Below are 14258 nucleotides of genomic sequence, written 5' to 3' on the forward strand. Positions count from 1 at the left end.
ATTAAACGCATGAGGGCGTGAAAGGGGACTTCGGAGCCATTTTATGGCCGTATGACGTCACCGCAAACGGGTATGGCGTCACTGACAGGAAATCACGTGACGAGTGTACGCGCACAGAGATATTCACCCTCCCCTTCCCCGGAGCCGACCTTACTCTGCGTCTGGTCCGAGGGCATTCTTGTGCGCATGCCCACGAAAGCCAGGTTGTGGGTGGGAGGGAGGTGCGCAGGTCACGCATTCTAGTAGTCGGCGCGCGCAGCTCCTGCCCCGGAAGCTGTCGGCGCGCGGCGCGGCTGGGCGCTAAGATGGCGGCGGCGTGAGTTGCATGTTGTGTGAAGATCCTGGGGCTGCCCCGTCGCTCGGGCCCCGCCATGGCCGTCACCATCACGCTCAAAACGCTGCAGCAGCAGACCTTTAAGATCCGCATGGAGCCTGACGAGACGGTGCGAGCCAGGCTGGAGCCCGGGGGCGGAGTGACTGGTGCCGCGGGGTGGGATGGGGGCGGGGGGGCCGAGATCCCGGTGGGAGGGGCAGGGGGAATAGCGCTCTCCCAACCTGCCTGACATTCCGGAACCACCGCCTCCCATCCCCGCCACGATGGTCTCCGGCCTAGCCCCTGGCGGCTCTGGTGGTGCTCACGGGCGGTCTTCGGACGAGGCCCCATCCCGGGACGCCTGCCAGGCCCCGACTCCAATGTCAGCGCCTTTGCGGGGCGCAGGAGCCACAGGTTCAGATTCTCGGTTGGGTTGCGCTCTCCCGGACGGGGATCTCTGAGTTCCCAGCTTTGCAGACGTCTGTCTCCTCGGGACGTTGGTGGCCGACTCTGGGGGTAATGGCCTAGAGATGCGGACTCATGACTGCAACAACGGTGATACTGATAATAAACGGTCTGAGTTTCAGTGGTCCGTGTTTGTTGGCCGTTTGTTCTTTGTTAGTCGTTGGGCATTTTAGTGTTATCTTACTAAATCTGCAAAACAGACTTGTCATTTGGGGACTCTGACTCCCCACTTTACAGATGTAGAAACCTAGGATTAAGGAACTTTGCCACAAACACAGTGAGTATTCGGAGGACTCAAATTCGGTTCTTCCTCATGTTAGAGCCCAAACATTCTGCCTTTTTAGCTGAAAGGAAACTTAGGACCTAACCAGCGTTAGTGAGCGACTTAACTATGTATTTGATACTTTTTGCACAATACTCCGTGAGGGAGACATTGACATCCACTTTTTGTAGAAAAAAAAACACTCAGGTTTTTTGACCTGTTCAACTATTTGAGTTTGGGGAAGTTACTGGACCTTTCTGTGCCTCCGTTTTCTTAAATATGAAATGAGGCTAATGGTATCTATCTCATAGAATTATGAGACTTTAAAAGTGTGATGCATATACATTTATGACGTCTCTGTCAACTTAGATGTTTTCAGTAAAAACTGACCCCTGTCTGCAGTGTGGAACGAGGAACTCGCCCATCTCCCTTTTATTTTATTTTTCATTGTACTTTACACTACCTGAAATATATACTTGTTTTTTTGTCTTCCCACTTGAGCGTCACCTCCATGAGAGTAGAGTTTTGGTTTTGTCCCCTGCGGTTTCTTTAGTGCCTGAAACAGCATCTGGCACATTAAAAGTGTTCAGTAAATACTCAGTTGAATGTTGGGATGATCAAATGAACTCATACCAAGCATGCTTGACCGAAGCTTCGTCTCTCCATCATCAGGGCTTGCAGCCTCTCCCCTCAATCACCAAACTAGAAGGGAAGAGAGAATCTTGTGGTTTGCAATGACTGTACCCCTCCCTCCAGGTGAAGGTGCTAAAGGAGAAGATAGAAGCTGAGAAGGGACGTGATGCCTTCCCGGTGGCTGGACAGAAACTCATCTATGCTGGCAAGATCCTGAGCGATGACGTCCCCATCAGGGACTATCGCATAGATGAGAAGAACTTTGTGGTTGTCATGGTGACGAAGGTGGGTGAAGTGTGCTGGTTGGGAGGGTATGTTGATTAGCTGGGAAGTTGATGAGCTTGTGTGCCCTGGAGAGATTAGTCGTGAACAGGGCGGGGCTAGGAAGTGGCGGGATGTTGGGGCATGATAGGGATACTGATGCCTGTTCCCTTTTTCTGGGTGTCACAGGCCAAAACCAGCCCAGGCACGTCAGTACCTCCAGAGGCATCACCCACTGCTGCCCCAGAATCCTCCACATCCTTCCCGCCAGCCCCTGCCTCAGGCATGTCCCATCCCTCACCTACAGCCAGAGAGGACAAGAGTCCATCGGAGGAATCAGTCCCCACGACGTCCCCAGAGTCTGTGTCAGGGTAAGGCAAGGAGCAGCAACCTCATTGTGGGCCCTATTCCAGCACATTGCAGTGCCCACATATGCGGTTCCACACACCCGGGGGGAGGGCAAGCCGCCAGAAGCCAGGGTCCGATTTCTCTCTCTTGAATTTGCAGCTCTGTTCCTTCTTCAGGTAGCAGCGGGCGAGAGGAAGACGCAGCCTCCACGTTAGGTGGGTGGGTGGTCCCCGTGGCAGAAGTGACTGGGTGCCCCAGCCGGGCCTTGTGTGGGTTCGGGAGGGCCTGGGAGCTGCCCTTCCCTCTTGTGGGTGACCCAGGCCTTGCTGCTCCCTCCACAGTGACGGGCTCCGAGTATGAGACGATGCTGACAGAGATCATGTCCATGGGCTATGAGCGGGAACGGGTCGTGGCCGCCCTGAGAGCCAGCTACAACAACCCCCACCGAGCCGTGGAGTATCTACTCACGGTGAGGTGGGGCTGCTGCCTCCAAGGGAGGCTTCCAGGGAATACGTGGGCTTCAGCACTCTGATAGGTGGTCAGGGAGGTAAAACCTGCCCCCAAAAGCCTTTGGGTCATGGTTCGAGCCAGGAAAACCTCCCTGCAGGAGGCTGGACGTGAGCAGAGGGTTGGGCCTGTGGAGGGCGGGGCCAAGGCCTCACCTGTCTCCTGCCAGGGCTGAATGTGCAGGAGGGAGGCAGCAGGTGGTCTGTGCATTAGAACTAAATAGGAGTCCTGACAGGGAATTCCTGGGAGCCCCGAGCCAGAACACGGCTCTGTCCAGGAGAGCCAGGTGTCCGAGCAGCCAGCTACAGAAGCAGGTGAGTGAGTCGGGATGTGTGCATGTGGGGTGTCTGCTGTCAAGGCATCTGACTTCTCTCCCACCCAAACCCCATGCTTCTGGGAGCCCAGCCTGGGGTCTAACCATATGCCTTCCACCTGCCAGTGGGAGAGAACCCCCTGGAGTTCCTGCGGGACCAGCCCCAGTTCCAGAACATGCGACAGGTGATTCAGCAGAACCCGGCACTGCTGCCTGCCCTGCTCCAGCAGCTGGGCCAGGAGAACCCGCAGCTTCTGCAGGTGTGGTCCTGGGGGCAGAGGGAACCAGTGTAGGCACCACCTCCCATCCCCTGTGGGAACCACAGCTCCAAAGAGCAAGCTTGGCCCGGCGCCGTATGTAGGAGTTCCTCTATACTAGGAAAGTGGGACAGCCCGGTGCTGCTCCTTGTGACCTGATGACCTATACCGTTTCATGTAACCACCCTGTGTGGGGTGGGTATTGTTGTCATCACCCCCATGGAAGAAAACACCAGAGGCTTGGAGCAGCCAAACATCTGGTGCAGTATGTGCCGCCAGCCTCTGGGTCCTGTGCTCTGCCCTCTGGATCTTGTGGCTCTGACTGGCTTGGCTCCACATATAGCTGGTGCTTCATAAATGTCCACAGGGTTGCATGGCACTGCCCAGGACTGCTGTGCTCCAGCTGGCTCTGGGTCCATCATGTTCAGCAAGACCCCATCCTGCCCTTGAAGGTTCCTAGGCCGAGGGGCAGTGGCCGCTGGTTGTGAGAGGGGTCCTCTGGGTCCTCCGTGACCTGCCTCTCCAGGCTCAGGACCCGTCGCCTGCTGCTTCTCTCCACTTCTCAGGCCCTTGTGCTGGCTCCTGCTCACCCCCTCCAGATGTTGGCGGCCCAGGCTATGTACCTCTGTTCTTTATCTGCACTCAGTCCTCCCACGTATCATCCTGGGGGCCTTCAATCTGTGGTGACCCCCAAATGTATGTAACTAGCCTAGACCTCTGGATGCCATGCTGTTCTATGGCTGACTTGACGCCTCCATGAAAGTGCTGTTCAGGCATCTAAGGTTTCAGAACAGACCCTCCCCTGGAGACCTGCTGGGGTCGTCCATCACCTGTCATGTCTGCTCTACTTCCAGAACATCTTAACCCAGCCCTGCACTTCATCTCCATGGTTGATACCTAATCTCCCACCTGGTTGCGTAGTAGCCACTGCAGGCCTCGGCTTCTGCACTGTTCCTATTGTCCATTCTCCACCAGGAGCCAGAATCCTGAAAAAGTATTTTTTTCATTGATGGGAAAATTGTCAGACATACATAAAAGTAGACTGGGTTGTGTTAGAACCCTGATCATAGGTATTAGAAGACATATGAGTTAACGTTTTTAAAAGGACACAGTTACCCATGACTACTGTGATGTCCTGTTGCACTAGAAGAGAGCAGACCTGCTCCCTGCCTTCCTCTCTGATCTCATTTTCTGTTTCTGCCCTCTTCTCTTGTTTACGTGGGTTTGCCCCAAGGATCTTGTTTTTGGAATTTGCCAAAAGTATCCCTACCCCTGGGTCTCACGCTTGCTATTTGCTCTGATTGGAGGAAACTTCTTTCCACCTGGCCTAGAGGGTCTTTCCTAGCCCAATGTATGTTCTACTATATGCTAGGACCAGTATTTACATTGTAAATAATTGTCCATTTATTTGTTGACGGCCTGTCTCCTCACCCTGGAACCTCAGCTACACCAGGACAGGCCCTGTGTCCAATACTGTGTTGCTATTTAGCCAGAATGGGCACCCGCTAAATACAGAGGGTGCCAAAAACATGTATATACATTTTAAGAAAGGAAAAGAACTATTAAAATTGTAATACTCAACATATACCGGTAACAAAATATGAATCCAAGTCACGTGTGACTTCTGCAGTTACAAGAGATGCTCAAAGTGGTTACCATCAGCGTCCAGACACTTCTGATGACGGCGAACTACTGCTTGAGCAACATTGACCAAAGTGTCCTCTTTTTTTTTTTTTTTTATTAAACTTTTTTTTTTTTAAGATTTTATTGGGGAAGGGGAACAGGACTTTATTGGGGAACAATGGTCAAATTGTCCTTTCAATCTTAGTTGTGGAGGGTTCTGTTCAGCTTCAAGTTGTTGTTCTTTCAGTCTTAGTTGTGGAGGGCGCAGCTCAGCTCCAGGTCCAGTTGCCGTTGCTAGTTGCAGGGGGCACAGCCCACCATCCCTTGCGGGAGTCTAACGGCAACCTTGTGGTTGAGAGGACATGCTCCAACCAACTCAGCCATCCGGGAGGCAGCTCAGCTCAAGGTGCTGTGTTCAATTTTAGTTGCAGGGGGCGCTGCCCACCATCCCTTGCAGGAGTCGAAGAATTGAACTGGCAACCTTGTGGTTGAGAGCCCACGCTCCAACCAACAACTGAGCCATCCAGGAGGCAGCTCAGCTCAAGGTGCCGTGTTCAATCTTAGTTGCAGGGGGCAGAGCCACCATCCCTTGCAGGACTCGAGGAATTGAACTGGCAACCTTGTGGTTGAGAGCCCACTGGCCCATGTGGGAATCGAACCGGCAGCCTTCGGAGTTAGGAGCACGGAGCTCTAACCGCCTGAGCCACCAGGCCGGCCCCAAAGTGTCCTCTTGTATACATTTTTTTGGCACCCGCAGTATTTGCTGAGTGGATGAAAAAGTGAGGACTGTGATAGGCATCTGGGGAGGGGGCATAAGGTCTGTGGGTCACTGTCCCTTGCTCTGTTTCCCACAGCAAATCAGCCGGCACCAGGAGCAGTTCATCCAGATGCTAAACGAGCCCCCTGGGGAGCTGGCGGACATCTCAGATGTGGAGGGTGAGGTGGGCGCCATAGGTGAGGAGGCCCCACAGATGAACTACATCCAAGTGACTCCACAGGAGAAAGAAGCTATAGAGAGGGTAAGAGGACTGGCTGAAGGGTGACTGGTGGGCAGGCCCCCACCCTCTGCTCATACCTGCTCATCTTCCCACAGTTGAAGGCCCTGGGCTTCCCAGAGAGCCTAGTGATCCAGGCCTACTTTGCCTGTGAAAAAAACGAAAACTTGGCTGCCAACTTCCTCCTGAGTCAGAACTTTGATGACGAGTGATGCCGGGAGGCCAGGCTGCTCACCGCTCCCACCCTACTCCCAACTCCACAAAAGTTTTATAAAAGAAAAAATATATATATATATATATATTCATGTTTATTTAAGAAGTGGAAAAAAATCAAAAACCTAAAAAAACAACAACACCCTAACTTCGTATTCTCCTGAAATGGCCCCCATTCCCATCTTGGCCTGAGAAGACCTAGGCCAGACAGCTGTCCCCCGAACCCCCCGGCCCAGCCCAGCCTGCTCCAAGGAGCTGGCAGAAATGGAGGCAACAGATGGGCCCCTCTTGGCTTCTGTCCCAGCTCCCTGCAGCCAGATGGAGAGGCGGCTGCTTGCTTCCCCATCCCCTGAAGAGCCCGAGACCTCCCTCCCACCCCCCGCCTACCCTCTTTTGGGGTGAGGGGAACCTGGAGCCCCAAACTTTGATCCTCCATTGGAGTGGCCCAAATCTTCCCATCTGGGGTGAGCACTCAGAGGTCCATGGTCCCCTCCAGTCTGGCCTTGGCCTCCAGCCTGTATCCCTTCACTGAGGAGGCAGCCAGGTTTGTCCTGCCTGGGGAAAGGGTAACATCAGAGCTGCTCTGGAGGTCAAGGCCACCCCCCCCCCCCCACCCTAGAACAGAACCGTGTCTCTGATAAAGGTTTTGAAGTGAATAAAGTTTTAAAAGCCTGTCCTGTGGTCGGTGCCTGCTGGGGCTTCCCACTCTAGCTCGTCTGGCTCTGGGGGCTAGTTGGGCACAGGCGATTTGGGAATACCAAGAGGCAGAGGTATCTGTCAGCCTCTGCACGTTGGGGTTCCCAGTGTATCCTGCCCCCTCAGAAGCTGTCTCATTCCAGGCAGTGGGTCCCAGCTCCAGCTTGGCCTTGGAAGGGCTGTTTTTCCCTGCCCCCACCATCATCACTGGTCTGTTTTGGCTATGCTTCCCCCCTGGTAATTGGCTAATTACTGGAGATTAATGTTGGTAAACAGAAGCCTTCTTCTCATCTGCCATCTGCTCCATTATTTCCCCATTGTACCCCACTCCTCCCTGATTCTCTGACCCTGAAGCCCCAGTTAGTCAGCATGGCCTAGAGTCCTCAAGTGAGCAGGGAAGGGTGGGGGATTCCCTGGTCCCAGGTCTTGCGGAAGGAACCAGGGAGGGACACATTGAGAGAAGACTCAGTTGAGAGCAGAGCTCTCTGGGGTGGGAGATGGCCGACAGCAGGTTTTATTGAGAAAGAACAAAGTTTAGGAGCTGGGTGGCACAGAGGCTGCTGGGTCCTGGGCTGCAGCAGCAGCCATTGCGGCAGCTCGCGCCTCCTTCTTCTGTCTTTGTTTCTCCTCCTTGAGGCGCTTGCGCTGCTGCTTCTCCAGGTCCTGCAGCAGTTCCTGAAAGCGGGCACTCCTCGGGTCCACGTGGTAGCCCAGGCGCTCCTGGGCCTCAGCCTGCAGCCGGGCCCGCCGCTCCTTGTCTGCCTGCTCCTTCTCCCTGCGCTCCTGCTGCTGCCGCCGCCAGTTCTCAATCATCTGTGGCATCTTGGCCATGCATTCTGCAATGAGCTGCTCCCTGCAGGGGAAGGAGGGTGGGCCGTGAGGACAATGATACCCAGCCAGAGCAATACCTATTTACCCACATGCCACCCTCAAGCCTTTGCCCACGTCTTGCCTCCCAACTCTTCCCAGGAGATGACAAACTGGGAAGACTTATCTTGGCCATTCACTGTCAGGAAGTCCTTGACAAGTGAAGAAACAGGCAAGAGAGATGAACGAACATACGACCTTGAGCATGACAGCCAAGCCCCAATAACTCCCAGGAGCAGACCCCAAATCAACCCAACATTTCACTGAACTGTCTACTGAGCCCTCTGAGTGCTGCACACCATGCCGGGCCATTCCCACAGCTCACTCCATCCTATAGACATTACCAAGCACCTGTATACCAACCAGGCCCAATTCTAGGCACAAGAGTGAAGGCAAGAAATGGACCTTTTCCCTCCAATCCTGTGAGTGAGTTTGCAGGTGCCAGTTACAGCCCCATATTCTAATCTAAGGATTAGATTCTAATCTGATTCTAATCTAAGGATTAGAAAGGTGAAGCTGGAAGAACTAAGGTCACATAACAGGGTTATCCAGCCGGGATGGGGCAGCGATGGAAGACGGGTTCACATCCCAGCTCTACTGTTCAATGCCAGGGTGACTCCAGACTGGTGGCTTTGACCCTCTCTTCCTTAGAACTGTTGTGAGGACAGGAATATTAAACACCAGGAACACACTTGGTCTGCTCCCCCAACTTGCCTGCTTTGGCTAGCCCCTCCCTCCAGAAAGTAACACCATCCTGATACCCGCAGTGTTGCCTCCATATTTCTGTCAAGGCTAATGTTTTAGACCTGCTTCTGGGTCTGACCTCTATCCTTAATTCCAGACCCCATCACTTTCCACTCTTCCTTAATCACAATGATGTCCTGGCTGTTACTTAAAGCAGGTTCATACCTCAGGGCCTTTGCACCAGCTGTTCCCTCCACCCAGAACACTCTCCATAAGATCTCGTGGCTGGCTGGTCACTCAGGTCTCTGCTTAAACATCAAGTTTAACACGTTGCGTAGGGATCACAAGAATCTTCACGAGGGATTTAAACCCCGCAGTACGCAACGTGTTAAGTCCCAAACCAGAGCCACTCTCTGGCATGTACTCTTCACCAAATTTCATCTTCCTAATGGTTCTCTGTCGCCACCTGAAATGACCTGTTTTGGTCCCTGCTTTGTCCTCAGTACCTGGTACAAGGCCTTGCACACAGTAGGCGCTCAGTAAAGTTTTGCCATTGAATGGCTAAATGAACTCAGAAGTATGTTTTGCAACTAGGTGTGCATGCACGTAAATCTATAGCATGCACCCCCGCCCCCACCCCGCCCTTAAACGCTGGATGGAGTAAGCACCGTCGGGTTACAGTTCATCCACCCGGCTGCGGAGGGCGCGACCTACAACTCAGCGCCTGCCCGACTGCACGCACCTGGCCTGACGCTTCTGTTCCTCGGCCATATGCTGCACCCGCAATGACTCCTGCATGGCCGCCAGGCTCGGGTGCCATTCGCGCTCCTCGGCCTCCAGCTCGCGCAGCTGTTCCGGGGACGGCCACAGCGACCCGGCGGCCACCCCGGAGGCGGCGCCGTGCCGCGCGAACTGCTTGGCCGCGTATCGCGGCTTCAGCTGCCAGCGCGGGGTCAGTGGGTCATCCGGGTCCGGCCACCAGGGCCCCGGCGAGCGGCGCGGGGGCGGCGGTGCCCGGTAGCCGCGGGAGCCTGGGCCCAGGGTCGCCACCAGCCCGAGTAGGCTGCGAACCTGCCCCACGGGCGCTGCCATCTTGCCTGTGCGGGGTCCTCGCGGGCAAGTCGGGCTGGCCACGGCCCTGCCTGTACTGGAGTTCCCACGGGGGGCCGGCGGGATGAGGTGTGTCCCTGTTGCCTCTCAGTTCTGGGCAGGGGTAAGAAGAGGATCGTAATATATTTTTTACACATCTTCAAATACAACTTTAAATTTTATTTTAGCAGTTATTTATTAAAATGGCATTTTAACTTTATATATTTAAATAGCATTTGATTTTTATATTAAATTTAAACTATTTTAAACAATTATTTGGATATTTAAAATATTTCGATTTTAAATTCAATCTACATATTATGTATTTTAATTTAAATGTTTGAAATCTAAAATGATCGTTAAAATACTTAAATTTTATTTTGAACATTTAAATATTGTTCATTACATTGCATATTTATTTTATGCTCTTTAACTTGATTTCTAATCTTTTTTTAAAAATTCTCAGGTATTTCATGATTTTAATGTTACTGTAATTTCTAATATCTTAAAACTTTGATTTAAAGTAATTACTTAAAACCTTACTTAGACGTTTATTTTAAATATTTAAATATCTACTTAAGACATTTATTTACTGTGTATGCAATAAGATATTTATGTACAGATATTTTAAATTTTATTGTAAATATTTAGTTACACTATGCTTTTTAACTTAATGTTTTATATTTTTAAATGTTTAAAATATTTGATCATGGTGCAGAAATTAAAACACTATTTTTAAGAAAGGATTTTAGCCTTGTTTAAAGAGGAAGGAAAATTCTGACTCATGCTACCACATGGATGAACCTGGAAGACATGCTTAGTGAAATAAGCCAGTCACAAAAGGAAATATATTGTATGATTCCATTTGCAGGAGGTCCCTAGAAGAGTCAAATTCTTAGACAGAAAGTAAAATGGTGGGTGCCAGGGGCTGGAGGAAGGGGATGGGGGAGTTCATATTTAATGGGGACAGTTTCAGTTTGGGATGATGAAAAAATTCTGGAGCTGGAGGGTGGTGATGGTTGCACAAAATTGTGAATGAATTTGCTTAATGCCACTAAACAGTACATTTATTTTATTTTTCTCCCTTTCTTCCGCTTGCCCCCCCACCCCCACCCCACTCCAATTCAAGCCGTTGTTTCTCAGTCTAATTGTGTAGGACACAGCTCCCTGGCCCGTGCTGGTATTATGCATGGGCCAGGGAGCTGTGTCCTACACTCCCCCCGGCTGAGGCAGTTGGTGGGCGGTCATCAGTTGGCCGCTCACAGAAGCTCAGGACAGCTCTCGCTGGCTGGGCTGCCGGCCGCTCACGATGGCTGCCGGCCACTCACACTGGCCTCCGGCTGCTCAGGGCAGCCCAGCTCCAGGGAGAGCTGTTGTTCACACTCTTAGCTGTAGAGGGCGCAGCTCACTGGCCCATGTGGGAATCGAATGGCTGACCTCGGCGTTAGGAGCATGGCGGTGCTTCAACCACCTGAGCCACCAGCTGGCTCGAACAGTACATTTAAAATGGTAAATGTGATGTTATTTATATTTTATCACTAAAGGAGAGAGAGAGAGAGAGAGGAAAGAAAGAAATTGCAGTTTGCTCAATGAGCCAGGAGGCCTGTATAAGGATGTAAATGGTTCATAGCGGTAATGTATATATCATATATATCAATCCCAAGCTGGAAACAACTCGCTCAAGTCCATCCACACAGTAGAAAGGATACCTAAATTTTGATGTTTCAGCTGATAGAATACCACACAAGCATGCAAGAGCAGAAATTACAGCTGCTCACAGCAACATGGATGAGTCTCACAGACATTGGAGGCAACAAAAGAGACAGGACCAAACTTTTTCTTTTCATTTTAGAAGTCAGGATGGTGGGGATGAGGGGACATGTCGGTGGTGGTCACATTGGGGGAGGGAGTTCGCTCTGTAGCAGGTCACTGAGCTGGGCAACCTGTTCTGTTTGCTTTTCTCTAAATGGACTATATATTCCATGTTATTTCTTGATCGGGGCTACCGTGATATCTGAGTTATAATTATTTAAGCTGTTAATAACTGCATATTTGTGTGGGTTGTGCACTTTCCTGTAGATTTATTGTATTTCACGATTTAAAAATGAAAATACAAGCAACAAAAAGGATTGCAGTGAACAGTCTTACTCCCACCTGTCTCTCATCCTCCCCTTCCCTGTCTGAGCACCCCTCTAACTTGTTTTAGTTTCTTATGTATCCTAGAGAGTTGCTTTGTACATTCTTATTTACAGTGTTAATAAATTATTTGTCAAGGACAAAAGAGTACAGTCACTTATGTCATCATTCAGGTTTAATAAATATTAACACTTTGGTTTGATTGCTTCAGATCTTTTTAAAAGAATTCCTTTTTATAAAACTTGACCCCTACTATCACAGCCTCCAATGACAGTAAGACCTCCATCTACAAATGCCATCTCTTTCCCTCCCTGACCTCAGGAGTAACACTTATTTTGAAATTAGTTTATTATTCCAGGACCAGCCTTTATGCATTCACTAGTTATCTGGAGTCTGTGGAAACAATGTACAATATATATTTTTAAACAGGTTACATAAATGGTATCCTGAACATGTTAGTTTGCAGTTATTCTCCCTTAACCTCATGCTTTCTAGATGTTTCCACGTGGATCCCTGTAGATGTATTGTACATGCTGTATAGCTGCTTTTTTCACATTGTGAGTCATGGGGCCCATTATTGATTCAGGAAATCAATGAAGTGGGTTACAACCAACATTTATTTCCAGGTTTACAATTAGGGGAGAATGATTCATAAAAAAAATTAATTAAAAAAATTATTTTTGAAAATTGTGACAAAATACACATAAAATTTACCATTAAAACCATTTTAAGCATATTGTTCAGTGGCATTAAGTACATCCACATAGTTGTGCAGCCATCACCACCATCCATCTCCAGAACTTTTGTCATCTTACAAAACAGAAACTCTGTCCCCATTAACACTAACTCCCCATTCTCCCCTTTCCCAGCCCCTGCCACCCACCTTTCTACTTTCTGCCTCTGAATTTGACTCCTCTAAGGACCTCATGTAAGTGAAATCATACAGTATTTGTCCTTTTGTGACTGGCTTATTTCACTCAGCGTAATGTCCTTAAGGTTTATCCACATTGTAGTATGTGTCAGAATGTCCTTCCTTTTTAAGAGTGAATAATATCCCATCATATGTATTCACCACATTTTAATTATCCATTTATCCATTGATGGACACTTGGGTTGCTTCCACCTTTTGGCTATTGTGAATAATGCTGTTATGAACATGGGTGCAGCAGTAATTTTTAATGGAAAAAATAAAATAAAAATGATCGTGTCACATGTAGTATGGGTATTATTTGGTAAAACTTTTGTTTCTATCACATGTACCTGTATGTATATACTAATACTCCAGTTGCAATTGTATGCTAACAAACCTCCCCTAAACAACCATTTTTATTATGCTCATGATTGTGTGTGTCAGGAATTTGGGCAGGAAACAACAGAGATAGCTTGTCTCTATTCCATGCTATCTGTAGCCCCAACTGGGAAGAATTCAAAGTTGAGTGACTTGACACCTGACCGCCAGAATCATCAGAAGATATCTTCATTCATTCATGTCTCGTGATTGACGCTGGCTGGGCTATCAGCTGGAATATTTATCTACACAGTGGTCTCTCCATGTGGGCCAATTTAAACTTCCTCACAACATGGCAGCTGGGTCCCAAGTGAGCAAGGCTAAGCTAAAGTGCAGACATTTTTATGACTTGAGTCTTAGAAGTCAGATGACATCATTTCTGTTGTATTCTGTTATCAAGCCAGTCACAAAGGTTGTCTGGGTTCAAGGGGAGGGGTCAATCAAAGTATTGTCAAGGTCTCTCTGTCAAGGCCTGTAAATAAAATATTTCTTACTGAGCTTAGTGGTAAAAAAAAAAAAAAGTTTGAAAAAAACTGCTCAATATTGCCCACGGTATGAATAAACTATAATTCTTCTGTCAGGCTGTTTTGATGGACATTTGTTTCCAATTCTTTTTCGATTGCAGAAATGATGCTGTAGTGAGCCTCCCTGTCTGTGTGTGTGCCCATGAGGAAGTTTTTCTGGGCTGCTCAAATCACAATTTTTCCCCAGGGTTTGCTGAGGAACAGATGGCCTGTGTGGTTGAGATACAGTGAATGAAGCGGATTGAGGGAGGAAGTGAAGTGAAGAGTGTTAGGCAGGGGCCAGCCATGCAGGCATTATAGGCCATGGTGAGGGGTTCCAGTTTGATTCCAAGAGCAGTGGTGAGCCATTGGAAGGCTTGAGCAGAGAAATGACGGATATGATTTATTCTCCTCTAGCTGCTGAACAGAAAAGACACCGAGTGGGTCAACCTGTAGAAATAGAAAGACCCATTAGGAGGTAGAAGGGGCCAGGTGGCCGTATGGTACCCCACCTGCACTATCCTCAGGGCCTTTGCATGTTACCATGCCTAGAGCTTTGCTGTTACCATGCCTAGAACTTTCTCCTAGGATCTTTTACATGGCGAGCTTTTTCTTGTCATTCAGGTTTAACTCGGAGGATCCCTCTTCTACTTCTTGGATCTTGGAAGATACAGGAAATAAAGTAGAGATGGTCTCTGACCTGGAACAGCTCACAGTCTTGTGGGTGGGACACACCAGTAATTATCATGGAAGTAAAAGAGGAAGAAAGTACCCGGAATGGGGCAGATGGGCAGTTAGATGTGGG

The 14258-nt window shown here is 49.5% G+C and overlaps 2 protein-coding genes across 2 annotated transcripts; one reads left to right on the forward strand and one right to left on the reverse strand.

Annotated features, from left to right (window-relative positions):
- Window positions 1-260: 260 nt before the first annotated feature.
- RAD23A (RAD23 nucleotide excision repair protein A) lies at window positions 261-6864 on the forward strand. Its single transcript, XM_019746207.3, has 9 exons — window positions 261-443; window positions 1797-1958; window positions 2124-2305; window positions 2442-2497; window positions 2624-2751; window positions 3025-3103; window positions 3229-3362; window positions 5837-6001; window positions 6076-6864. Exons 1-9 carry the CDS (start codon window positions 372-374, stop codon window positions 6187-6189), a joined length of 1092 nt encoding a protein of 363 aa, XP_019601766.1. The 5' UTR covers window positions 261-371; the 3' UTR covers window positions 6190-6864.
- Window positions 6865-7377: 513 nt separating this feature from the next.
- On the reverse strand, window positions 7378-9548 carry GADD45GIP1 (GADD45G interacting protein 1). The gene is made up of 2 exons (XM_019746209.3): window positions 9180-9548; window positions 7378-7739 (listed from the first exon to the last, which is right to left on the reverse strand). The coding sequence occupies exons 1-2, from the start codon at window positions 9527-9529 to the stop codon at window positions 7421-7423; spliced, it is 669 nt and encodes a 222-aa protein (XP_019601768.1). The 5' UTR covers window positions 9530-9548; the 3' UTR covers window positions 7378-7420.
- Between the last annotated feature and the right edge of the window lie 4710 nt (window positions 9549-14258).

Source organism: Rhinolophus sinicus, chromosome 15, assembly GCF_057876585.1.
Source record: "Rhinolophus sinicus isolate RSI-liver-muscle chromosome 15, RSI-T2T, whole genome shotgun sequence".
Taxonomy (NCBI): Eukaryota; Metazoa; Chordata; class Mammalia; order Chiroptera; family Rhinolophidae; genus Rhinolophus; species Rhinolophus sinicus.